General features: G+C 44.0%; 2 protein-coding genes across 3 annotated transcripts in view; one reads left to right on the top strand and one right to left on the bottom strand.

Moving 5' to 3' along the window:
- The window catches only part of ULK4 (unc-51 like kinase 4), a 506,210-nt gene extending 504,181 nt beyond the window's left edge, over positions 1-2,029 (top strand). The window contains exon 36 of the mRNA XM_060164074.1: positions 1,852-2,029. Within this exon, the coding sequence (XP_060020057.1) occupies positions 1,852-1,915 (64 nt within the window). The 3' untranslated portion in view covers positions 1,916-2,029. The remainder of the gene's footprint in view (positions 1-1,851) is intronic.
- Positions 2,030-7,345: 5,316 nt separating this feature from the next.
- CTNNB1 (catenin beta 1) overlaps positions 7,346-26,146 on the bottom strand; it is a 42,099-nt gene continuing 23,298 nt past the window's right edge. The window contains exons 2-16 of one of the 2 annotated variants that reach the window (XM_060162228.1): positions 20,877-20,937; positions 20,209-20,436; positions 19,748-20,001; positions 19,378-19,616; positions 19,088-19,289; positions 17,808-17,952; positions 14,311-14,414; positions 13,893-14,231; positions 13,456-13,614; positions 11,837-11,956; positions 11,060-11,210; positions 10,851-10,972; positions 9,693-9,753; positions 8,419-8,638; positions 7,346-7,957 (exon numbers count right to left, since the gene is read on the bottom strand). In XM_060162228.1, the coding sequence (XP_060018211.1) occupies positions 8,430-8,638; positions 9,693-9,753; positions 10,851-10,972; positions 11,060-11,210; positions 11,837-11,956; positions 13,456-13,614; positions 13,893-14,231; positions 14,311-14,414; positions 17,808-17,952; positions 19,088-19,289; positions 19,378-19,616; positions 19,748-20,001; positions 20,209-20,436; positions 20,877-20,889 (2,346 nt within the window). In that variant the 5' untranslated portion in view covers positions 20,890-20,937 and the 3' untranslated portion in view covers positions 7,346-7,957; positions 8,419-8,429. Of the gene's footprint in view, positions 8,117-8,418; positions 8,639-9,692; positions 9,754-10,850; positions 10,973-11,059; positions 11,211-11,836; positions 11,957-13,455; positions 13,615-13,892; positions 14,232-14,310; positions 14,415-17,807; positions 17,953-19,087; positions 19,290-19,377; positions 19,617-19,747; positions 20,002-20,208; positions 20,437-20,876; positions 20,938-26,146 lie in introns of both variants that reach the window. The other variant, XM_060162226.1, reaches the window with a different exon arrangement.

The following is a 26,146-nucleotide window of genomic DNA, read 5'->3' as shown; positions in this document are numbered from 1 at the left end:
AGCTGCTCTCCCTGCCCTGGGGAGGAGGCCCCACCTGTTAAGGGGTACCTGGCCTTCGCTGGGTGTGCGGGACGCGGGGTGGTGCACGGCATTCCTGGTAGTTTGTTTTCAGGGCCACAAGGTTCTATGGAATCTGCTTCCTGGTGTTTGGGGTTTTGTATTAGTTGGAGGAGCATATGCGGCTGAGGTATTGCTGGGAAGGTGAGTCTGCGAAGGCTCAGCTCCATGCAGCCTTGTTGTATTAATCCTGGATTGGGTGGGGAGGGGACAGCGCCTCCTGGCCTACCCCACCCCCTTTACTCTGTAGCTTAAGCCAAAGATGTCAGTTCTTACCCGTGGTTACTGTGAGCTGAGGGGAAGGACAGGCTGACTTTGATGGGAGGGGCCCCTGCTCAGCCCGGTGGCCCCTGTGGTGTGTGAGGCACGGACACTGGCTCCCCGGGCTGGGCCACAGGCCTTCCGCTAGCCTGGTTTTTGTGAGGAGCAGGTGATGACCATACCTGGGGACCCTGGCCTTGTGCAGACAGCTGAGATGAGGCCCCTGTGAGCAGAGCAGATGTGTGCTGGCAGAGGGTGGGAGAGCCACCGGGAGGCATGGACTTGAGTGGGGAGCTGCTGAGAGCCCTTCCTCTCCACGGCCTGCCTGTGTGGGACTCCCCCGCCCCCCAGCTGGGTCCGAGGCCGGCACATCTTCATGCTGTACCAGTTTGGGAGCGCTGGACCCAAATTTGGACCAAGCATGTGAAAACGAGCCTCCCTGAGGCTGATGGCCTCTTCCATACCCACACGTGTCACTCCAGCAACTAACACGTCTACACCAGGCAGATCTCATACTGGCCGACAGGCTGCTGCTCTGAAATTGTCCTGTTCGGGCTTTGTTCGGATGGCCCCACCAGAAAAAGGGTTTCTCATGTTGACAAAGAGTGACTGGATGGCAGCATTCTCAGTTCTGATGGGGCCCTGCCAGGTGGGTGTGTCCTCCTTGCCGGTCACTGGCCCCCAAGGGCTGCTCTGGCAGGCGGAGCGGGCAGCACGGCTCCACCCGGGTAGCCTGGTCTCAGCCGGGAGCAGGCCAAGTTCAAGTGCATTCCCTCAGCCCTCAAAGGGGCCTTTGATGCGCAGAGCAGGAATGCATGGCACCATCTCCGACCACAGTCCTGTCCCCCTGCGACCCACCTCTTTTATGCAGCCCCCTGGCATTTGGCAACAGCTGTATTTCTGTGTAGCGAAGGGTGTGCTATCAGCTAATTTTATACTTCAAGGCACACTGCTGTGCGCCATTCTTTTCTTTGGTGACAGTTGTTAAGGCACAGGTTTAAATGTGTCTCAAACAAGTTGCTCCAATAACGAAGTTTCCATTTGAAGCTCTTAATTGCACATCCACACCTATGAGAATAAGAAACCCAAAGCTTCTGGCTGATTGGCCAGGAAGGGGCAGCATGGAGCAGGGAGTGTCAGCAGCTGGGATCTTTGCTGGATGGCACAAGTCAGCTGCAGGCAGGCGCCGGGCAGGCTCACTGTGGGCCTCGGGCCAGCAGGCTCTGGCTGCCGTCCGCCTGACTTGCCCTCACAGCTCAGCATCGGTGCACCTGGCCAAAGTGGGCTCAGACGTCGAGGGGTGGGTGGCAGGGCCAGTGCTGAGCCCCTGTGGGACTGTGGGCTTCGGGGTCCTCACCTCATGGCCCTGGAGCCTGCAAACGCTGTTTCTGCTTCTCAAGATGATGCTAGGGGCAGCTCTGGGAAGCAGCTGGTCCATCAGGTACTCGGGTGCAAAAGAGGCCAGCCCCTTTGGAAGACAGAGCATTTTACCCTGGGGATGCCTAAATGTCTCTACTTTGGTTTTTCTCACAGTTCGTCGGCCAACAGTGCAGTGGCTTCCTTGGCCCTGGAGATCCTCCAAGCTGCTGGACACTAGGCAAGAAGGCATTTAGCACGAGCCCACTCTGCGGCACCCACCCTCAGCTACACACATTCACCACGTGGCACCTACAGCTCTATTTGGATCTAATAAAGTCAGCTGAACCCAGAACCTCTGGCTGAGATGATCTAACTCCAGACCCTAGAAAACCCACTCAGAATGGACCTCCTCCGTGCATGTGTGATGCATCTGGGAACCCCAGGTTTGCTAGCTGTTCTCAGAATGCTCTTTCCCTGTGTGGGCCAGGTAGGCCTCTGCTAAAGCCTGCACTGCCTGTGCTAGTCTAGGCCTGCCAGCGTCTATAAGCATCTTTCTTCTCTGGAGAAGATTTAACAGGCAGGACTAGGCAGGAATGCTCTCCCAGCTACAGCTCCAGAGCAAGCCTTTGGAAGTTATAGTCTCTTCTCGTCCTCCTACTTTTACCTGCTTGGCTTTTCTTCATTTCAGGGATGAAGTGATTCCAAGAATCTTGGGGAGAACTGGGCAAGACTGCACTAACAGGAACAGGTGGTTAGAACTCTGCCTAAAGGAATGCAAAACGCTCAAGGAACGCTGGCTTCCTTGAAGATCTGCTCATCTAGATGGGATGATGGCATCAAGGTAGAATCACACCCCCAACTTCTACCAGTGACCCCCCCTTATCCTCGAAGCCTTTCCAGCTTCTTCCCCACACATATGCCCTTAGTGCCCCCTGTGTAAGAGTCAAGCCTGTGAAAATACTGGGTGGACACTGCGGAAAGGGGCTGGGACTGTTGTACTGAGGGAGGGAGGGCTGGACCGTGGGCAGCTTGAACCAGGTGAGCAAGTTGAGAACATTCCTTGGCCTCCTCTCTGGGTCCTCTGTTTCCCCACCTGCAGAATGAAAGGGCTCGACTAGATCGGTAGCTGCAGTGCTCTGGGCTGCTGAGAGAGGGGATCTGCCCCTTGACACACACTGCCTGAGCCGATGGGCTTCTGTCCCAGGCAGCAGCCCCTATGTGGGGGGAATGGGCGGGGGACGCAGAAGCAGGAGGCACAGGGGCACAAAGGCGGCCCCACACCTACCGCATCACGGGAAGCTGGGCACACTGTCGCCAACAGGCCCACTTTGCCGCGGTGATCTGGGGAACGTGCCAGCTTCCATTTGGCTTTGTAACGAACACAGCAGCTCCGTGCCCCCCTCCGCCAAAGGCATGGATGTCACTTACCTAATTTAAACCTCACCACCTGCCAAGCAGACCTTCTTATCTCCATTTCATAGGTGAGAAAACTGAGGCTCAGAGGAGCCAGTCCACTTGCCCAAGGCCCCACTGCTGGGCTGAACTCGGGACTCGGACTCCGCAGCCTGTGTGTCTGCCAGTGGGACGTCTAGAGTTGAGCTGAGTAGCAGGGGTGTAAGGGGGATCCCCACCCAGGAGCAGGCAGTGTCCTTTGCTCTCATAGCCTCCTAACTGCCCACAGGAAGTCCTGCTGGGCAATGTGCCCATCACCAGGCTGTGTGCCCAGGTGGCCCTGGCCTGGCTGGATTTGTTCCTGGGGTGGGGGAAGCTGATGGGGAGCAGCTGGAGGCCTGGCCCTCAGCTCCTGTTGCTTTGCCACTTTGGTCCAGGGAACAGGCACAGTTCTCCCTGTTTTCCCAGAAAATCTGTTCCCTCCTCTTTCATTCAGCGCTTAGGGGAAGCACCCTGGAGTTCTGGACCTAGAGTCCCCCAGAAGGTATTTCAGAGCCATCGAATTCGTCTTTCTCTGCCCTTTTGAGTTGAGCAGGGAGGAGTCTTTGCTGCTTAAGGTGAAACAGGAGGAAAGTTTTAACATTCCAGAACCACGTTAAGTGGACCGTGCCTGGCCCTGAGTCCCACAGCCTCGCCTCTTTGAGGAAAGGCGTATTTGAATAGGCAAGGGGCAAGGAGGAGATGGTCCCAAGCAGGGCTAGTACCCCACCAAGGGTGTTCAGCCCAGGGTGACAGGCGCTAAAGCTAGCCCACGCCAAGTTTTGCACCCTGGCGTGAGGCTGTGTCCTCCTGGAGTTACGGGATCCTTTTTGTCCTTCTCACAAAGGTGCCTTATGGAAAGCAGCACCCCCAATCCTAATGAGCTGAGGCAGGGGACATGAGCAGTCTGGCTGAGTAGACAAGAGGGAAGCGGAGAGCAGTGCCCTTCCCTGCCCCACATGAGAGGCCCATACCCTTTTGTGGCTTCCCCGGCTCCAGTTCTGAGAAGCCCTGGGCCCCAGCCACCCATCAGAGCTCTCAGGATTCTCGCAGTGACCAGAGGCCCAGACCCACGTAACTACCGGCCGCCCTCTTCCCACCACCTCCAAGCTTTAGCTGTTTGCTAATTGGCTACATGCAGTCTGTCGGCTGAGCCCCCCAGGGATGAATGGCATCACTGAAGTTGCAGGGTGAGGGGGCAAAGGAGGCAGCAGGAGCATGCCTTGCATGGAGCGGAGCAGAGCGGACCAGCGAGTGGCTGCACCAGGCTGCCTTCCTTCCCTAACAACAGGCCCAAAGCTTTGAGACCTTGCCTCAACTTACAGCCTGAGAGTAGGTGCCCAGTGAGCTACCCCTCTGTGACGATCTATCTGGGGTGACTCTGGCCTGGAGGGTATCCTGAGAGGAACTGACAGTCATCTGGCAGCTAAGCAAGTGGCTCTGTAGGACGCAGCAACAGAATTTACTGACTGACGGTTCTTTGGGCTTGTCTAGCTCTTCCTGTTTCCCATAGTATCATGAGGTTTCCCCTATTACCTCATGAGGTTCTGAGGTCAATTTTGTGAATGCAAGGCAGCTCTTAGCCCTGTGGGACAGCTCAGAAGTGGAGGCTCTGGTGGCTAAGGCTTTTGTCCATAGTGAGCGATAGTGAGAGGACCTGGGTCTCTCCTGCCTCCACTTGAAGCAAAATGCCCTTTATTCTCCCTCCTCCAACAACAGAAAAATATGTAGAAATAAATCTCTCTGATAAATGGACTTATGCAGGGGCTGAGGTAGGAGCCTCAGGAGGGAACTGGTAGGGAAGGGGGCGGCAAGAAGCTACAAAAGCCCAAAGAGGCTTGGTCCCTGGGGAGACCTGTCTGGAGTGGGGTGGGGACAAGACTCACTGAGTTTCAGGAGGCTTTGGCCCCAACAGCCTCAAGCTTCCAGGAGGCCGAGGGAGGGAAGGGGCAACAAGCACCAGCCTTGGCCCAGAATAAGGACCAGGGCGGTGTGGAGTCCTGATGTGACCTGGAAGAAGGCTGGCCTTTCACACCTGGCCTCTGGCCTCTCAGAGGCTTGATGCTGAGGTGGCAGAGGAGGCCAGTCACCCCCCTGTAGATTACTCATGAGGTGGGGAGGTGGAGTGGACACCACACAGGACGTTGGTGAATAAGAAAAAGGAAGCACTACCTTTTCAGCCTCCCGCCCCCATTATTTTCTAATTGCATTTGATGGGTGTTCACTCAAGCAAGGCAAGCAGTTAGATTCTCACCTAGTAGAACAAAACAACTGCAGTGGAGCAACTCAGCTCTCTGCTGGTTTACAAACCATATGGCACGATTCGGATCTTCCGTTTTTATTACACTAATCAAGACATATTTATCTCAAGATCTTTCACTGTCAAGGATTCCAATAACCAGATCAAAGCCTCATGTCTAGAACACCTCATCCAACATGGAAAAGCTTCATTTTTCAGCTCACTGGTGGTCACTGCAATGGGATCAGCTGTCCTACGCACCTCCATCCCCAGGTAACCACTATTCTGTTTTTTTGTGGTAATCTAAATTTTCTTGCTTTTTAGTTTTACTATCTCTGGATGATCTCCTTAAAACAGTTTGCCTTTCTCTTTGCACCAGTGCAGTCCTACGGCATGCATTTGTGACTTGCTTTTGTTCAGTATCATATTTGAGATATACCCATACTATTGTGTTGAAGCTGTGGTCTTTTACTGCATTGCGGCCATTCTCTTGCAAATTATTGGCCACGTGGGCTTCCAGTGAGGGCTTCTGATATTTTGTTGAGCATGGATTTTTTCTTGCATTAATTTCAGTTTTATCCAAATGGCTACCTAACTGTTCTACACTTCTACTAAAAAGTCCCTCTTTTGCACACTGACTTCCAATGCTACCCTTAAAGTGTCTATTGTCTTCATCTTATTCTGTTCCCTTAGTGTATACTTCTACACACATGCCAATAACAGTGTAAATTCAACCACCTCTAGCTTTACAGTTAGGCCTTGACAGCTGACAGAACAAGTCCTCCTGTCATCTTATTCTTCACAAGTGTCTCTGCCGTTCTTGGCTCTTTGTCCTTCTAAGTGCATTGCAGAACTACCTTTGCTGAATCAGATTAACCTTCATGTAAAGTTTTTACATGGAACTTCAAAACGATAATGATTTTAGGCAAAGCTCTGGAATGTTTTCTGGTTTTAAAAAAAAAAAAAACCACCCTGCTGTGGTTCCTTATGTTAAAAGCTGAACTCTCTCGAGATCTTCACTCTAACCAATAGCTCTAGCCTACCTAATAGTTATGCAATGCTGCCTTGGTTCTCTGGGTCATGCACTGGAGGCACAACTGCCCCCTCACCAGGTACACAAATGTTTCCTCTCCAATCCCAATTACATCTTAGACCACAGGGAAGAATTTATAAAGCTTTCTCAAAGGGTCCTCATCCAACAAAAAGGTACTGAATACATGTTTTTAAATACACAGTAAATCACAAACAGCCCTCCCTAAGCACAAAACACTTCCATGCTTTTTAAAGCCCAAAACACAAGTTCTAACGAACAGCTCTACTGACTCTGCCCTCAGGGATGAACTAGGCTTGTCAGACCTACCACCAGGATGACAGGCTCACCTGGCAGAGAGCATGGAAGAAGGCCCATTCTAGTTCTCTCTGATATGTTCAGATAAACATCGGCAGGTAAACCATCTTAACTATCAGTTCAAAGTGGAGTTGAAGGAATTCCCCGCTCCAAATGAGTCACACTTCTGTGAAGGTGCTTGAAGTCCAAATCCAGGTGAGTAATTCTTCATTATTACCTTAAAGGAATGAAACCATGTGATGGAGTCTGGGGTGGGGGATGCCTATTGGGCAACACAGGACAAAACTGAAAGCCGAAGAACTAGATGCCTTTAGTCACGTGGGCAGGATTATACACATGGCTGCAGCCAGGATGAAGGAGTCTTGGCCATAGGCTCTAAGCCCAGACTCCTTCAGTTGGAGACGATGGACTCCCCCCTCTTCTTACACAAGCTCAGAATCAACGTTCAAGGCCGAAACACTTTTGGTGCAATTTAACCCAGGGGTAAGTGCTAAAGAGGCTTGGCAAACAAACAATTCCGTCTACTAGCAGTAAGGCTCTTTCCATCATTACTTAAGTTTATTCAACTTCATCCTGAGGAAGACACATAGTGAAATAACTTATTACCCTCGCAAACCACTAAGTGACAAGGAAAAAAAGGTGACACAATCGAATGAATTAAAAGTTTAATTCTGAACCATTTTTATAACCGCATTTTCTCTTGAAGCATTGTATCACCGCAGGTTACAACAACTTTGGGATAAAAGGCAACTGGTAAACTGTCCAAAACAAGGTTCCAAATAACACCTCTTACTGATTTACCCTACCCATACATATCCCAAATAAAGTTTTTGATCAAAAACATGAAATAGATCCACCTGCTTATTTTAAGCATATTAAAAAGGAAACTAATTGGACCATTTCTATTTGTCTATTTTATACAAAAAGGCTACACAATGTTACACTTTATTCAGATTACAATTAGAGTGATTATGAATTAGTGTTCTACACCATTACTCAATTTTTAAAAATTAGAAATTGCTGTAGCAGTATTCACTATAACTTAACACTATGAGAGACTTAAAAAACTAACAGTTACTGCAAAAAAAAGAAAAAAAGAAAAAAAAAGCTACTTCAAAGCAAGCAAAGTCAGTACCATTACAGATATTTTAAAAAAAATTTTAACAAGCAAGGCTAGAGTTTGATAAATTCCATCTTGTGATCCATTCTTGTGCATTCTTCACTTCTTGAGTCACTCCCAAAATCCATTTGTATTGTTACTCCTCGACCAAAAAGGACCAGAACAAAAAGTTTACTTCAATTGTTCCCATAGGAAACTCAGCTTGGTTAGTGTGTCAGGCACTTTCTGAGATACCAGCCCACCCCTCGAGCCCTCTCAGCAACTCTACAGGCCAATCACAATGCAAGTTCAGACAATACAGCTGTATAAAGAGAGAAAGGCTGCTATTAATGTTTAGAACAGCAAATGTTACTCATTTGAGTATTAAGTTGCAAAAGCTGTGGCAAAAAACATTAAAGTTAATAACTTCCACACATGACCACGTAACAAACCAGAAATCTGAGAACATTCACATGTTCCAAGACATCTCCTTTCAATGTATCTTTTTTTGTGGCAGATTTACAAATAGGCCTAAACCACTCCCACCCTACCAACCAAGTCTTTCTGAAGTTCTGTAGGCAGAGTAAAAGTATTTTACCCAAACTGGCTTTTTTAACTTCTTACCTAAAGGATGATTACAGGTCAGTATCAAACCAGGCCAGCTGATTGCTGTCACCTGGAGGCAGCCCATCCATGAGGTCCTGGGCATGCCCCAGATCTGGCAGCCCATCAACTGGATAGTCAGCACCAGGGTGGTGGCCGCCCATCTCATGCTCCATCATGGGGTCCATACCCAAGGCATCCTGGCCGTATCCACCAGAGTGAAAAGAACGATAGCTGGGATCTAGGAGAGTCAGGGGTAGCAACGAAATGGGTAAGGGAGAGAGAGAGAGAGAGAGAGAGAGAGAGAGAGAAGACAGAGAAGTGAACACTAAGGTTAGGGACATCCAAGGGCAGCAAGCTTGTCAGAAAGCGCTGCTGTCTAACCTCTTCAGCGTCTGGCTTTCTTCAGCTAAGTGCCAGTGCCAGGCCACCCACGAGGCCACACAAAGCCCGTTTCCACCAGAGGCAGACCAGCAGGTTCTAGTCCTGGGCCTCTGGCATTTACCCAGGCAGGGACAGGTTCCTGAGGGGGGGAGCAGCAGCAAGCAATCTACTGTGTGTGACACCTAGGCATCAAGGAGTCATGGCAGGAGGTGAAGGCAATAACAAGGAGGTCCGGCAACTGTAATCTGTTTGTTAGAAAGTCCAGGCGACACCCACAAAAGTACAAACAAAATGTGCCAGTTTCCAATGAAAGCTTTATATGTTTTGTATTAAGGGTTAACACTTACATGTACCTGTGAAGGTAAGAAGCTTGTAAGCTTCAGTGGTTTATTAACTAGGAGAAACCAGGTAAGATTATAAATTTAATATGAATAGTTACAGCTGCTAGTGGTCTACCCCTCGCCACTACCCAGGTTTGAATTGTATTTTTAAGAGTTTTCTGCGAAGCTAACTATGTAAATACCCGTCCCAGAGCTGAGCTTGGGGACAGAAGTTTCCATACTCTCACTTCCTGGGTGGGTTGTAGACACAGGTATTATGGGTTCTCTGAACAAAAAAAAACTGAATAAAAAGCCAGGCGACTTGTAACATCCTGCACTACACTGCGGAGGCCTAGCAGTAGCGACACATATTTATTGGTGTGATCCTACTGCTTGCTCAGTGTGTGGCTCAGAATTCCCTGTGCTCCAATAAAGATACTGTTGCTGACTCTAGAATTTAAGAACTGCCTTTAATTGCTACCACTACTTTCCTGCCAACACTGGTTTCCCAGATGAGCAAACCAGCTCTTTTGATAAAGCTTTGGACCTTTAGCTTGATCTGGAGATAATCAAGAAATGTGAGACACATACCATCCTGGCGATATCCAAGGGGTTCTCCCTGGGCACCGATATCAAGTCCAAGATCAGCAGTCTAGATAAACAGGTATAAAGCAAAGAAGCAAAATGAAAATTCTCAACTCAAAGCATACTGTCCAATATTTTGAAAACATACTTATTTTCAGATTATGAAAAGAATAAAGAACTCAAACATTATAGAAATACTTAGAAAATGCAGAATTATTTTGAAACACAGATGTATACAATACAGAAATACTTCAAACTCTACCCTTCAAAGATACCTAGAGATACCTAGAGAAACATGTTTTCCCATTGCACACAGTATTAAAAATACTAATTTATTCTTTCCACAAGTATACATTATTAAGTACTTACTACGTGCCAGGCACTGTTCCTGGTGCTAGAAATATAACAGGAAACAAAACAGGCAAAGTGTCTACCCCCAAAAGGAGCTGCTGACAGGATATGTTATATGAAAAGACTTTTAGAGCCTGCGCAGCTAGAAGAACGAAGTTGCCATTAACTGTGAGAGGAGAGGTCTGGAGAAAGGGAGTGGGTGAGGAAGTTCAGAGCTCAAGATGGAACATATTAAGATTGCCTATTAAACAGCCAACTAACATACTACTCACTATTGGGCAGTTTGCTTTATTTTTTTTTCCACCTAACAATATACAGGATCTTTCTCCTTTCATTCAACAAATATAATTCACTTTATGACTATGTACCATAATTGAAAAAACTTTCACGGTGGTTCTACTGTTTCAATGAACAACTGTACTGAGGACAAATACTGAACAAATTAATAGAAATTCAAGTAGAAAAGTAGGTGAAAAATTGAGCATTTTTTAAGAAGTACTGATAAACCGACCTCCAACTAACAGTGGTTAATAGACTGCCTCTTTCCTAACAATCTTTTGAAAAATGTTCTTTAATCTGCTAACTTTTTCATCTGTCTCCCTTGGAAATTCTAACTTGTTTGTTCTGAATAGGCTGTTTTTAAAGCTGTAGTTTTTCCTCACAGCAGTTGCTAAAAGAGTGTAAAGAATGAATATTCAAGCCAAGGACACAGTCAGTGCAAATGAACGTGTACTGAGTGGTTTGAGAGGAAACCACAAACCGCCTTATACCTGCTCTAGCAAACAGCCAAATAAACGTGCTCACGCTGCCTACCTCATTCCAAGCCATTGGCTCCGTTCTGAAGAGAGAACTGGTCAGCTCAACCGAAAGCCGTTTCTTATAATCCTGTGGCTTGTCCTCAGACATTCGGAACAAAACAGCAGCTGCATATGTTGCTGGGAGAAGGATGGAATAAAGGTCCTTGAGGAGAAGCTGGGGGTCACTGTACACAAGCTAAAGGCTCTGGTTCCTTTCCTACTTACCCACACCTTCATTCCTAGAATGAAGTAATTCTGTCAGAGGAGCTGTGGCTCCCTCAGCTTCAATAGCTTCTGCAGCCTCCTTGTCCTGAGCGAGTTCACAGAGGACCCCTGCAGCTACTCTTTGGATATTTTCAATGGGAGAATAAAGCAGCTAAGGAGAAAACATACACCCAAAACCTAATTAAGCCTAAAGTTAAAACATGACAAGCACCCACTGCACTGTAAACACTCCCAATTCAGAGTGTAAGCGGTACTTGTACCGCTTGTATTAAATCATAAACTCTAAATCTATGTTCTTGAGTGATGCTCAGGAGCAATGGTTTTCTAGAGCATTTTTAGCTATGAACCTTTTCTTCAGAGTTTTATTCAAGCTAAAACTTGGAAGACCCAGAGGTGGCTGGAGGCCTGTGCTCTAGCAGCCCAGACCAGCTTTCGTCCCTTCAAAACTGAGCAACCCTAAAGGTGGAGTAGAAAGTCTCCTTCCTTTCTTGAGGTTCTAGTCCCAGTGTTTCTCCTTCTACTGCCCAAGAAAAACGAAGGGAATTTTTCATAAATGTATTCAACTAAAAGGACATGACACACTGAGATTCTATTTTTTATACTTTGAACAGGAAGCATGGGCAGTACTGCCATTTTAGAAATGGTGATAGTAGATGAAAAATTAAATGCTGGTGCCCCTATTTTGGTCTCTAATTTCCTGATATTTTGCTTATCTTTAAAATCCTGAAATTCTACTGACACACAGAATCTAGAACACCTCACTTAAAAGCAACATACCTGCACAAACAATGGAATGGTATTTAGGCCTCTGATAACAATTCGGTTGTGAACATCCCGAGCTAGGATGTGAAGGGCTCCAGTACAACCTTCAACTATTTCTTCCATGCGGACCCCCTCCTACCAAAAGAAATATGGTTAATAAATAGGGCATTGTCCTCTCTAAAGTTTATATACTTGAAAGGCTTTCTGTTCTGAGTAGCAATTACTAGATTATTCACATTATAAACCCAAAGTTCCCCCGAATTTGCAATTAATTAGTTCAGGAATGAAGGTGGACTCCATTCAGTTGAATGTCACTTTCTGAAAGTGGCCTCTTGTCAGCACTAATTCCAAGCAGCACCCCTCCCCCATCACGGTACTGTGCACAGCAAAGCACAGCTTCAATATACCTCTGAATCCCAAAGATAACTTTCTTACAGTCAGGGCACCAATCACTCTGGGTAAAGGGATATATAAAGAAAAGATACACAAAGATGGGAAAGTAACGTGCAGACTATGTCAGTGTTTTCCTTCAGATGCTCCCTCTATCTTTGTACATCTATGTGTATTTGGTGAAAACTTAGCAAAGTTTTATCACCAACTGCTAAAATTCTACTGAGCTGCCAGTAGAAAATCCACTCACCCCCTCCAAGACTATTCAACTGATAGCCTATACGGGAGAAGGAAGTTAGCTTTTGCAAAATATAACTACAATCTCCTTTCCCTCTATCTGAGTTTTTTAAAAGGTCATAATTCTGCTACTTGCGGCAGCTTTTATATTCAACTTCATTTTTATAAGGACACAAAAGCTCCTTTCTTCCTAGAGAGATTTTAAAAGGTACCCTTTGCATTCTATTAAGCCACCTCATGGAGACAGGCCAACACCAAAAGTAATGAATAGAGAAAGGCAAAGCCTCCTAATGAGTGCATCCATATCACAACTAGCAATCAGAGTCTCAAGATCTGTTCTTGTAAAGTCTTGTTCTCTAAAGTAACCTGATTAAATACGAGAGAATCTTTGAAGGTCTGAGTCTTAAAACACATTCTGAGGAATCAGAAGTGTCTTTAGATACTTGTAATGAAGCTAGTTTTAAGACTGCAAACTTGACATCAAAGTTTCAGGCTAAGATTATAGGTAAAGATCCCAGAAATGCTACTACTTAGTCTTGTAATTTGTTGGCATTCGTTAAGTCGAGGGAAATAGTTTTAAACCACTCTTGGAAGAGCTAGTAAAAGGTACGTTAAACATTTATAGGTAGAACTGCAGTGGGGGATAAGAGACTCTGAAATCAGACAGACTTGGATTCAAATTATGGCTCTGCTACTTCCTAAGGATGTGAACCTTTTGTATGGATTAAATGAGACCCCAAAGCAGTAAATCACACTCCACACCCCCATTGTACGATTGAGGAGGCAACGATGTTAAGGACATGTCAAAGGACATACCACTAGGGGCCACATTACTCCTTCTTATCTTCTATGCAGCCACAGAGACACGTCAGTTTTTTTAGTCAATAGCAAGCAGCCCTTCAGGCAGGCAGGAGGATGGAGGGAGCCAATGACCTCAGTAGTTCAGAATCTTATGGATTTTTGCATTCCTTTTAAATAGCCAGATGTCACTATTAAGATTCACCTACCACAAACTGCTGCTGTGTTCCACCCATAGATGTACGGCGCTGGGTATCCTGATGTGCACGAACCAGCAACTGAACTAGTCGTGGAATGGCACCCTGCTCACGCAAAGGTGCGTGATTTGCGGGACAAAGGGCAAGATTTCGAATCAATCCAACGGTAGCCTGCAGAAAAGAAGGAAGAGTAAAGAACTGGCAAACAACTCAACAAAACCATTTTCTTACCCTAAAATTCCTAACACACTACATCTATCACAATCACTTGAAAGTAAAACTGACTACAGAAACACTTCAAACCCTCACCTCCATCCCAGACATATTTCCTATTTACTAAAGCATACAACTCCTACTTACCAATGCCCGGTGCCTAGACAGCCATCTAATAATAGTCAGAGGCAGTTCATTTTCAATTCTGCAACCTTCTACTTTCACTGACAATTTACCTTGATCAGAGGCCAATGGGATGGTGGATGTAGGAGTTTAACCACAACTGGCAGTCCATAGTGAAGGCGAACAGCGTTCTGGGCCATCTCAGCTTCCTGGTGTCGGCTGGTCAGATGACGAAGAGCACAGATGGCAGGCTCAGTGATATCCTCCCTGTCACCAGCACGAAGGACAGTACGCACAAGAGCCTCTATACCACCCACTTGGCACACCATCATCTTGTTCTTGTAATTATTGCAAGTGAGATTAGAAAGAATTCCAGCTGCGCAGGTGACCACATTTATATCATCTGAGCCCAGAAGCTGAACAAGGGTCCCAAGAAGACCTTCCATCCCTTCCTATGGAGATGAAAACAGACGCTCAGGACATATTCAGCTTGACTCTTTTCATTAAGGCACCAGTTTACTCAGAATTTACCTGTTTAGTTGCAGCATCTGAAAGATTCCTCAGAGTCCAAAGACAATTCTGAACAAGACGTTGACTTGGATCTGTCAGGTGAAGTCCTAAAGCTTGCATTCCACCTAAAAAGATTTAAAAATATCTAAGGCGATGGCTATTAGCTCACAAGTCGTATCAGTACAAAGTGTCTTCTCTAGTCTTAGAAGGTGTCCCTCTTTATTGCCGAAGCTTATCCCCTCCACGAAGTCCTTTATTTCCTTTCATTTTCTACAATGCTGCTCAGTTTCCCTTTCTCTTCCAGTTCATCTCACCTAGTGACAATTTCTGTCAAATATCTATTGTTCCTCCCCTGTGTGGAAAAAGCCTTCATTCTCTCCACAGTCCCCCTGTAGGTAATATTCCTATTACTTATTTCCTTCATCCAATTATTTCAAAAATATTTAATACCAGGCCCTGTTTTGAGTTGGAGCTATACCAGTGAGCAGAACAGTCTAAAATTCCCACCTTCACAGAGCTCATGGTCTACTTGGAGGCAGACAATAAACAAATACACAACTAGTAAACTAAAACTATACAGTGTGTCAAATGGTGTTAAGTGCTACAAAAAACATAACACAAGACAAAGGAGGGGGCTACATTTTTAAGTAGGGTAATTAGGTCACCTAAGTGTGAGGGTGACATCTGAGCAAAGACCTGAAGGAGTTACGTAAACTCATGGGGTGAGAACAATCCAAAAAGAAGGCACCAGAATGCTTAATGTCTCGGACTGTATAAAAGACACTGACTCAAAAGATGTGCTTCCAAGTTTCACAACCTTCCATCATTTTAGGACCCTAATGAAGGACGTTTACGCTGGCAGAGGAGTCTAAATGGAAGCTCAACTCCCCACACACTGGCTTAACTTTACCATCTCTCTGCTACCGACATCACTTCTAAATGCAGTGGGATGTACTTTCCCTTGTCTCCTTGTTTATCTTTTCAGGTCTGCTTTATTTCCTCAATTAGGTTAGGTCTACCTGCTATAATTCTCACGGCACCCTGTACTTTTCCCTTCACAGCATTTATCACAACTATAATTTAGCCTACCACCCCTACAGTAAGACAGTATCATCCCTATCTCGTTCATTCCTCACAGTAGCTCCAGCTGCTAACAGAGAGCACAAAGCTGATGCTACTTCCCTGGTGGTCCAGTGGCTAAGACTCCATGCTCCCTATGCAGGGGGCCCAGGTTCGATCCCTGGTCAGGAAACTAGATCCCACATGCCACAACTAAGAGTTCACATGCCGCAACTAAAGACCCCGCATGCCCCAACTAAAAGATCTCTGACACCACAACGAAGATCCCACGTGCCGCAACTAAGACCTGGCGCAGCCAAATAAATAATTTTTTTAAAAAAATTAAAATTATATTTAGAAAAAAAAGACTTGATTCCCCTCAGATCTCATTCCCTCCCTCCACTGTTAAGAGAGTGGATCTTAGTTCCAGATGCCTCTCAGAATAGCCTGCGAGACTTAAACACACACATTCTGATTCAGCATGCCCAGGGTAAAAGTCCGGTGCAGATGGCTTAGAGGCACCCCCGCCTCTTCCCTGTAGCCCTTATTCATATACATTAAGAGGGCAACTCCCAAATCTCTATCCCAGCCCAGTCTTCCCTTGCATTCCAGTAGCATACATTGCCAGCTACCTACTGATCTTTAGTCACTTTGAATATGTCAACTCAAATAACATTCATCCTTTGCTATGTATTTTTAATATCTAATGACTTTATTCCTAGAAGCCTGTTAACACATCCCAGTGGCCTGGCCTGCTTGCCTTTGGTCATTCGAACTGTCATACGATGCTAGTATTAATATTCCCAACACCTCACTGTGATGCTGTGCCACTGCTCAACAGCCATCAATAGCTTCTCATTATAAGATAAAGACCAGGGACTTCCCTGGTGGTGCAGTGGTTAAGAATCTGCCTGCCAATGCAGGGGACACGGGTTGAAGCCCTGGTCCAGGAAGATCCCACATGCCATAGAGCAACTAAGCCTGTGCGCCACAACTACTGAGCCTGTGCTCTAGAGCCCGTGAGCTACAACTACTGAGCCCTTGCACCACAACTGCTGAAGCCCACGCGCCCAAAGCCCGTGCTCCGCAACAAGAGAAGCCACCGCAATGAGAAGCCCACACACCGCAAGGACGAGTAGCCCCTGCTCGCCGCAACTAGAGAAAGCCCACGCACAGCAACGAAGACCCAACGCAGCCAAAAATAATTAATTTTTTTAAAAAAAGAAAGATAAAGACCAAATGCTTTAGCATAACCTTCAGGAGCCCTTTAGGATTTGGATCCCACCTAGTATTTCAAATTGACCTAAGCATTCTACACCTGTGTTTCCAAAGCTGGAATAAAGCATGAATAAACATCTTCCAGGGACCTAGAAACTCCTGCACAATATAGCCCTGCCTGGCTCTAGCTCATTACCCTCATCCTGAGCTATTCATCCCATTTACTCACTAGGTTCTAGTTACACAGACTTTCTCTTCGGCACCTAGAACTCAACAATTTCTTTCCTACCTTCAGGACCATCTGGAAGGCACTTAATCCTTCTCATATAGCTTACACCTTCTCATTCTGCAATTTCACTTAACATCTCCCCCTCTCAAGGAAGCCCCTTCCCTCCCCATTAATTCTGTATCACTATTTGCTTGCTGTTCATTTCTCTTGTAACATTCATTCCAATGTGATCACTCCATCTTTTTGCATATTTTTGTCACCTTCACCACCTATAAGAATAAATACAGGGACCATACCTATTTTGTTATCCATTGTATACCATGTGCTTATTACAGTGCTTGAAACACAGGGGCTGAATATTTTCAGAATAAACAAATGAGCATCAGAATAACCTAGGGAACTTCTAAAAATCAAGATTCCTAGGCCTCCAGTCCCATACATTTCCAGCTGCCTACTGACTCTCTTGTCACCTCAACACTCCAGGGATTCTGATTAAATAAGTCTGTATTTGTTGCACACATTCCAGGTATTTCTGGAATAGCTGTTATCAAGCCAAGTATTAGCCATCATTTTTTTTTTTGCGGTACACGGGCCTCTCACCGTTGTGACCTCTCCCGTTGCGGAGCACAGGCTCCAGACGTGCAGGCTCAGCAGCTGTGGCTCACGGGACCAGCCGCTCCGCAGCATGTGGGATCTTCCCGGACCGGGGCACAAACCCGTGTCCCCTGCATCGGCAGGCGGACTCTCAAGCACTGCACCACCAGGGAGGCCCCTAGCCATCATTTTTGATGGGTAATATGAACACTGCCTAAACTAGGCTTGCATAGCACCAAAGAAGGTGTCTAGCAGAACATACACTTTGTCTGAATGCAACTTTGGCTTCAAACTGAATAGGACCATCTACTTTCAGCCTGTTAACGTCAGTTCTATCACCCTTTTCCTAAGAAAGGTAATCTAATTAGAACTACACGTGCTGCAAACATGAGAACCCAGAATTGACAAGTATACTTACCAGCTTCTACAATAGCCGGCTTATTACTAGAGCAGACAGAGAGCACCTTCAGTACTCTGCTTGTGGTCCACAGTAGTTTCTCATAGGTGTAGGTCCTCATTATATTCACTAAAGCTTGAGGTCCACCACTAGCCAAAATTATCAGCTAGAAAGATGCATATATATTGTTAGTCATGGAATCTTGATCAAATGCCTGAGAAAAGCTACTATTACCAACCTATTTTATTATACAAGAATTTCAGCCAGCTTAATGACTTAAATATATTCCTGGTCGTCATTAGCTAGACCCCCATACTGGGGCCCTATTTAACCCCTCCTTGTACATTTCACTCAAATTCATGCACCCCAGTCCTCCCAAAAATATATAAACTCTGGCCCAGTTTTCTTCTTCCCACACGATCATAGTAAAAGGAAAAACAAAAACAACCAAACACCATGTTGGTATGAAACAGTAATGCCCAGATACACAAGTTACATCAAAGCCAATGTTGACTGAAAATGTGAACCAGAATGGGCACTTAAAAACTCTTAATGATCTGGCTCTTTGCTATTCCTAATCATAACCACCTCAAAAAGAGACAGCATAAAATAGTCATTCTTGCCCTTTACTCCCCTGCACACCCCCACCTCCTGACTCTACCCCGATCTGAAAACACATCTCATCACTTCAGGCCTCTGCTAAAAACTGTTTCCCATTATTCTTTTAACATGTTCCACTAAGCCCTGCAGGATCTGCCCTATCTCAACAGTCTCACCTCACACACTTCCTCTTCCTTACTCTTTGCATTTCTTGAATTTCCAAACCTTGCCCTGCTCCTCCCTCAGCAGAACTGTCAAAGATGCCATTTCCTCTCCCTAACCTTCATTCACCTTTAATCAATCCTATCTTATCCTCAAGAGCTAAACTCAACTATCACTTTCTCCAAGAAATCTGCTTGAACCCTCAAAAGAGGGTCTGGTTCATTTACATGCTCTCATAGCCCCTTTACTTCCTCCTAACACACGAATTAAATAGTAATTAGGGTATTATTTCAGTGTCTCTCTTCCACCCAAGAATAAAAGCTTTAAGAGAAGCTTGCATGCATGCTATATCCCTATCACCTAGCATTAGTGCATTACATACTGACAACTCAAATATTTAAAGAAATAGAGATGTCCAACTTTTCTAGGATACATACAAAGGGTGAGGCATACAATGAATTTGCCAAAATCCATAGAAGGACATGACATTGGGGGTCTCCCATGCTCCATGACAACCACATTCAGTACAATTCTTTTACCTTGCTTTCTTGATTGCCATAAGCTAAAATCTGAAGGCAGTCTGTTGTAATAGCCAAGAATTTAACATTTGTTTTGTTGAGCAAGGCAACCATTTTCTGCAGCCCGCCAGCTAAACGCACTGCCATTTTAGCTCCTTCCTGATGCAATAAAAGGTTGTGGAGAGTCGTAATGGCATAAAACAATACAGAATCCACTGGTGAACTGGGAAGAAGAAAAAAGTCTCATCAGAAATGTTGTGATTGCACTCTTCTCCTTCTGAGCTTGGAGCATTCTGACCATGTTTTCTTACCCAAGCATCTTCACCAGGGCAGGAATGCCCCCAGACTTAAAGATGGCCAGCAAGCCCTCACGATGATGGGAAAGATTGTGTAAGGTCCCAGCAGTACAGCGAGCCGTTTCCACATCATTTGTATTCTGCATGGTGCGTACAATAGCAGACACCATCTGAGGAGAACGCATGATGGCGTGTCTGGAAGCTTCCTTTTTAGAAAGCTGATGGACCATAACTGCAGCCTTATTAACCACCACCTATAATGTACAGGAATTAAGAGACGTCATTTTCCAGTTTTCAAATACTGATACTGGGTAGATATTATAAGACTACTTCCTTGGGAGTTTCCTTCAAAGCAGATTAAAAAGCTAGCCATGTCACTACTTACCTGGTCTTCATCATTTAGCAGTTTTGTCAATTCAGGGATTGCACGTGTGGCAAGTTCTGCATCATCTTGATAGTTAATCAAATTTACAACTGCATGTTTCAGCATCTGTGATGGTTCCGCCAGACGCTGGACATTAGTGGGATGAGCGGCATCAAACTGTGTAGATGGGATCTGCATGCCCTCATCTAATGTCTCAGGGAACATAGCAGCTCGTACCCTCTGAGCTCGAGTCATTGCATACTGTCCATCGATATCTGGAAAAGGTAAATTCAACACTCACTATCCACAGCTCAGCATTCACCAAGTATTTGCTATCCTAAACAGTCAAGGTGATATTGCAATCACTCCCTTCTCTTTACCACACCATTTTATTTAAGCTATTACACACTAACTTTTATTAGAATAACTATTTAATTCTCAAAACTGCATTCTGACTTTCAGTAAGGCAATAATACTCTTACCAGCTACTTGTTCTTGAGTGAAGGACTGAGAAAATCCCTGCTCCCACTCATACAGGACTTGGGTGGTATCCACATCCTCTTCCTCAGGATTGCCTTTACCACTCAGAGAAGGAGCTGTGGTAGTGGCACCAGAATGGATTCCAGAGTCCAGGTAAGATTGTTGCTGCCAGTGACTAACAGCTGCTTTTCTGTCTGGCTCCATGGCCATGTCCAGCTCCATCAAGTCAGCTATAAAAATCAAACAGCACTAGTATTACTACCAGGGAAATGTTACCTTAATTAGAAAATAAAAATCTACGATATGACTCACTGAAATCTTTTTAGAAATAAAGTCAAGTCTGAAAGACAGCCAAGGATAAGAGAATGATGGCCAGGATCAGCTCAGTGATGAAAACTCTGTACTCTTAGGAGACCACCTAACAGTTACTCACTGAATCAGTGAAGAATGGTACTGCAGCCAGGCTCCAGAAGCAGTCATCCAGCCTAGATTCCTGCTGGTGGCTTGTTTGCTATTTCACCAAGCCATTAGGAGGAGTGAGCAGAAAATGGAGCAAAAGGTAGCCTGACAAGTAAGCAGGGAGAGAGGAAAGCAGGGGAATCTGAGCCAGACTGGGTTAATGGCAATGAAGCAGAGCCCCAATTCAGTAACTAAAGACTATGATACAAACCTTGGGTAGCCATTGTCCACGCAAGATTTTCAAAACCGTAGTATGGTGTACTTCAGAGACCCTAAAAGAATTAATCAAAGTCATTAGGATTTAAAATTGTTTGACTTTAATACTCGTAAGTCACTAGGATGGCCTGTCAAACATCATGGACTACATCCACAAAAAGCCCCAAGTCGTCTTTTACCATGTGATATAGTGAAACACGGACCTCATGGTCTCCTCCAAACACTTCAACCACAGCTCTATCATTGCCAAACTTCTAAGTGAAAACTTCTCTTTAACAAGCACCTCTTTTCAGGAGAAATATAAATTACAGATAAACAGGATGTCAAAAAAGCAAAATTACTGAAGATGACAAAGAAAGCATAAGCACTCTACAAATGAAAGCCAGGGAGGGGAAAAAAGCTATTCAAAATCAACTCCTCCTTGAGTTCCAAAAGTCCTCTCCTCTCCCTTTTTAATTTCTTTCACTGAAAAATTCATAGGGCTTCTTTGGACAATAGAGGTCCAGTGGGATTTTAAAAACACCAAATTTAAAAAAAAAACACCAAATTTTCATTTAACGGGTCAATTGTTACTATTTTCTTTTCTGATATAATACAATGCCATCTAAAATAACTTCATAAGGTATTTTATGTGTGGTGACTGGATCAGAACAGTAGATTTCAGATTTTGTACTAAGAAGTAAAATTACTTCTCAAATTAAAGTTTGCAACACAAATTAAAAGCACCATTTTAATCAAACTTTTCTAAGTTCAATTTTATAGCAATGATTTATTATAAATACAAGTGAATGCTTTGATCAATGTAAAAATCATTCACATATATATTTAAAAATCTTAGCATCTAATTTATGTCTGCATTTTGGCATTTTTGTGTAATATTCAGGAAAACACTGAATTACACAGGGAGCTATTTGCAAATGAGACCAGTTTAAGGGCTCATGGTCTCTAGATATTCCTAATAACAAAACTTCCTTTATTACATAGTTTGCCCCAAACAAGTTCCTCTTGCACTACAAATTAAAAATTAGATGTAAATTACCAACGTGGACTAAGATATTTAAGTGTGAACTGTGTTTTCTATCAGTGTCCAAAAAAGTTTAAATGTGTTTAATACAATGCAGTTGGAAACTGTACTCTGAAGTCCTATTTTCTCTATGTAAAGGAAGCATGTGTTGATTATTCCTGGATTTGCTCTTCCAAAACTAGATTTTTATAACCACGAAGATCACTTGACACCTAAAGCTGACAAGAGTTGTGGACACAATTGTTTTATCGTCCACAGTAGGAACAACTGACGATTTACTTACAAGGCAAAGTGAAGGACAGAAAATAATAAAGGTGATTCCTGTCAACAGGAATTTTAAAATCATGTACTAAGTAGGATTATGTGTTTACTGTTTCGATTCAATAGGATGGGAAGGGGTGTGTAGAAACCTGCACTTTTAATGAACATTCTAAGGATGCAGAAAGTGATCTGCAGACCGTATGCTGAGAAATACTATGATGGAAGAAACCCAGGTTCTCTGTCCACTGATGGCTGTATTTTACTTCGCATCTTCTGCCTATCTTTGAGAATGGCTATTTAACCATTTCTCCACCCCTCTGAAAAATGGGTTCCCCACTCCAGCTCCCAATATATTTCCAGGGAAGGGGACTTAAAACATGTTTTACACTGAGCTTCTCCTCTGGCCAATGCCACAGGACTCAAAAACCAACTAGTCACATCTACAGGTGCAGCTGTTTAACAAGTGCTTTGATGTACCTGGCATCAAGAAAAAAAAATAGTGTTTTTTTCCTTGTTGAGACAAAGACAAAACATATTAGCCATATTACTGGGTAAAATCTACTTATGTGGGCTGACCTAGTAACTTGACCAAGATTATAATGATTTTATGGAAAAAAGCAAGTTCATGTTCCAAACTTACAATATCTACTTGCATGTTGGGGACGTCTTAGTACTATTATTTTTTTATAGCACTTTCAAACTTATGCAACATACATAAAAATTATTCTTGCTCTTCACGGCAACCCTCTGAAGTGAGGGAGGCCAAGTGTCAATCAGCAAGTAAAGAAGTAAAAAGTAGGAATGAAAATGGGGATCTACATAAGCAGCAGTATATACCAACTCACCCCTACACTGATCTGCAGACAAATCCAAATTTACCTAAAATTTGAGAAATATTTACTGAAGAAATTGAATTTCCTATCCAGAGAACTACGGCAGAATCTTGCCCCAAAGGAAAGCTTTCCTTATTCTTCCTCTTGGCAGAGCTTTCAGCCCAAGGGCTGGCTCTCCTCTACTACCCCCTGCCATACATTAAGGGCCTAGAGCTCCTAATTAACTAAGGCTTATCAAAGACTTAAGGAAAACCAGACTCCAGAGAAACAAAACTTTAAAATCGGGGTAAGGTGGGGAGGGAAACAAAATGTTTCACTTTATTGCCCTCATAAAAATTGGAGAGAATAAATAAAAAGTTCAAGAGATAACTGAAATTGAGAAAAACTCCTAGAGGATAAAGGAGAAAGACACACAGAATACAAGAGAAGAAACAAGAGGATCAACTCAGGGGATCAAAGCTCCAACTTCAAAAAGAATTATAAGAAACAAAAATGAGGAAAAGTCCACTATGTACCAATCAAGATAAAGGGAGTATAATGATTAAAAAAAAAAAAAAATGAAGTACTAAATGTTCCCAGATGCAAGTGACCACAACTATAGACTACATTTAGAATGCTGTGTGTCCTGACAGCTTTATCACCACCAAGTGGTGCTCTGACAAAGAAACAGGGTGCTGGGGGATCACCAACTTATCCAGTCTAATGAGGTAATGGATACATGCACACTTCCTTTTATTTTTCTCTTTTTGCTTAACATATACTCTTTTCCAATTATATATTTTGTAAAGAACACCTCAAAATTCATCTATTTCTGACTTAAACTCTATAAGGTTTAGAAAAATATGTATCCATTACATATAATTTCAATCTAAGGAGAAAGTTCATCCTACACCGTACCTTATTCAAAGTATTACTATGAGGTATTACTATGAGTAATTTTTCCTTCAGCTTTTCTAACAAGACTACTTAAGCATGCTAGGTTTTTCTTTTTTCTTATGAAATTTTTCTAATATGAAGAAAAGTGGACACAACTTTATAATGCACACATCACCTATACTTAACAATTATTAATATTGTGCCATACTGATGCCTTCCTACAGAATGATTTTAAAGTAAATTACATACATAAATTACATACATTAGTACATTATGTGGCTATAAAAAGTAACGATATTTTCTTACATACCACAACATTATTATAAAAGATTAGCCTTAGAGCTAACTTCAAAATGATTGTTGGGGGGCTCTACTTCACCTTTTGTATTTTAAGTGGCCTTCAGTCAAAATCTACATGAGAAATCTTGACACAATATAGATATCACCCATCAACACAAAATTATCTTAATTACCTTGGATTTCAAAGTTTGAGTACTACTAACTAGAAGTAACTTTGCTATAAAACAGATTATAAAACCAGTTTATAATAGATTACTGGCTGTTCATGCTAACAATTAACTTTTCCAAGAATCTAGTAAGAAAGTGCACGAAAAACTTGATATACTCTCAGGAATCAGAAAAAAAGTTCTTACTAAAGTCTATTTTGTAAATCTAAAAGCACATACATATGCATTTTTATTAACTGTCACTACTAATACCTTGCCATTTAAAAACTTATAGTCTCCTCAAATCTTCCTGTCTCAGCACTTTTTATTCAACATTAACACTTTTAAGTCACAACTTACTCCAGTTTCCTTTCTGCTTTTACTCCTCAGCTGTGTGTGTGTGTGTGTGTGTGTGTGTGTGTGTGTGTGTGTGTGTGTGAGAGAGAGAGAGAGGGAGGGAGGGAGGGAGGGAGGGAGGGAGGGAGGGAGGGAGGGGGAGAGAGAGAGAGAGAGAGAGAGAGAGAGAGAGAGAGAGAGAGAGAGAGAGAGAGAGAGAGAGAGAGAGAGAGAGAGAGAGAGAGAGAGAGAGAGAGACAGTCCATGTCCTGGGAGGGGTCTTCCCCAAACTGGGCAATAAAAAACAAACATTTAATGACACTTGCGCTCCTCTGAAACACCTAGATTGATACTCCTGGTATTATCTTTAAATATGTAGGTACAAAAATGGCCATTAGAAATCTGAACTGTCTGCGGCTAGGGAAAATTAGGATGTTCCTGATCATTTTCCTTCTTTCATTTTAGTGTCTCTTCTACCTCATCCATAAAATAATATATGCTTAGTATAAAATGGTATTTTCCTTTGGCATTCCCATAATAATGACATTGTTGTATTTGGTATTCTGTTAAATTTACTGTTAGGAGGGGCTTCCCTGGTGGCGCAGTAGTTGAGAGTCCGCCTGCCGAGGCAGGGGACAGGGGTTCGTGCCCTGGTCCGGGAGGATCCCACATGCCGCGGAGCAGCTGGGCCCGTGAGCCATGGCCGCTGAGCCTGTGCGTCCGGAGCCTGTACTCCGCAACGGGAGAGGCCACAACAGTGAGAGGCCCGCGTACCGGGAAAAAAAAAAAAAAAAAAATTTACTGTTAGGTGTTTTTTTTAAATATAAAAATATAAAAGCCAATTCCTTGTGTTGCAGACCCTTACCAAATATTATCTGTACTGTATCATAGGTCTATACTATAATTTAACCACACCTCCCATTCTTGAATATTTAGTTTGTCTTTCCTATTTAGTTTGCTATTCAAACAACACTGAAAAAACATCTTTGCATATAAATAGTTCTCTTAATTTCTTCCACCTCCCTTCCACCTAAGGACTGCTTCAATTACTGGGTTAAAGAATAAGAACGTTTAAGTTTTAAGGCTTTTGATACATAGCTCCAAAATACTGATGGAGCATAAATTGATACAGTTTTCAAAGAAGGCATTGTACTAGTGACCACCTTACCAAGGGCCTATCAAGCATCAACTGTTATCTTGGACAATTTTTTTTTTTTCTTTTTTGGCTACGCCGGGTCTTCGTTGCTGTGTATGGGCTTTTCTCTAGTTGTGAGGAACGAGGGCTACTAGTCGTTGCAGCGTGCAGGCTTCTCATTGCGGTGGCTTCTCTTGCTGCAGAGCATGGGCTCTGGTGTGCAGGCTTCAGTAGCTGTGGCACACAGGCTCAGTAATTGTGGCTTGAGGGCTCTAGAGAGCAGGCTCAGTAGTTGTGGTGCATGGGCTTAGCTGCTCCACAGGATGTGGTATCTTCATGGACCAGGGCTTGAAC

The sequence above is a fragment of the Lagenorhynchus albirostris genome, chromosome 10 (assembly GCF_949774975.1).
Source record: "Lagenorhynchus albirostris chromosome 10, mLagAlb1.1, whole genome shotgun sequence".
NCBI classification, from domain to species: domain Eukaryota; kingdom Metazoa; phylum Chordata; class Mammalia; order Artiodactyla; family Delphinidae; genus Lagenorhynchus; species Lagenorhynchus albirostris.
The sequence above is the reverse complement of the archived record's forward strand: the minus strand, read 5'-3'. Positions and strand labels throughout refer to the sequence as shown.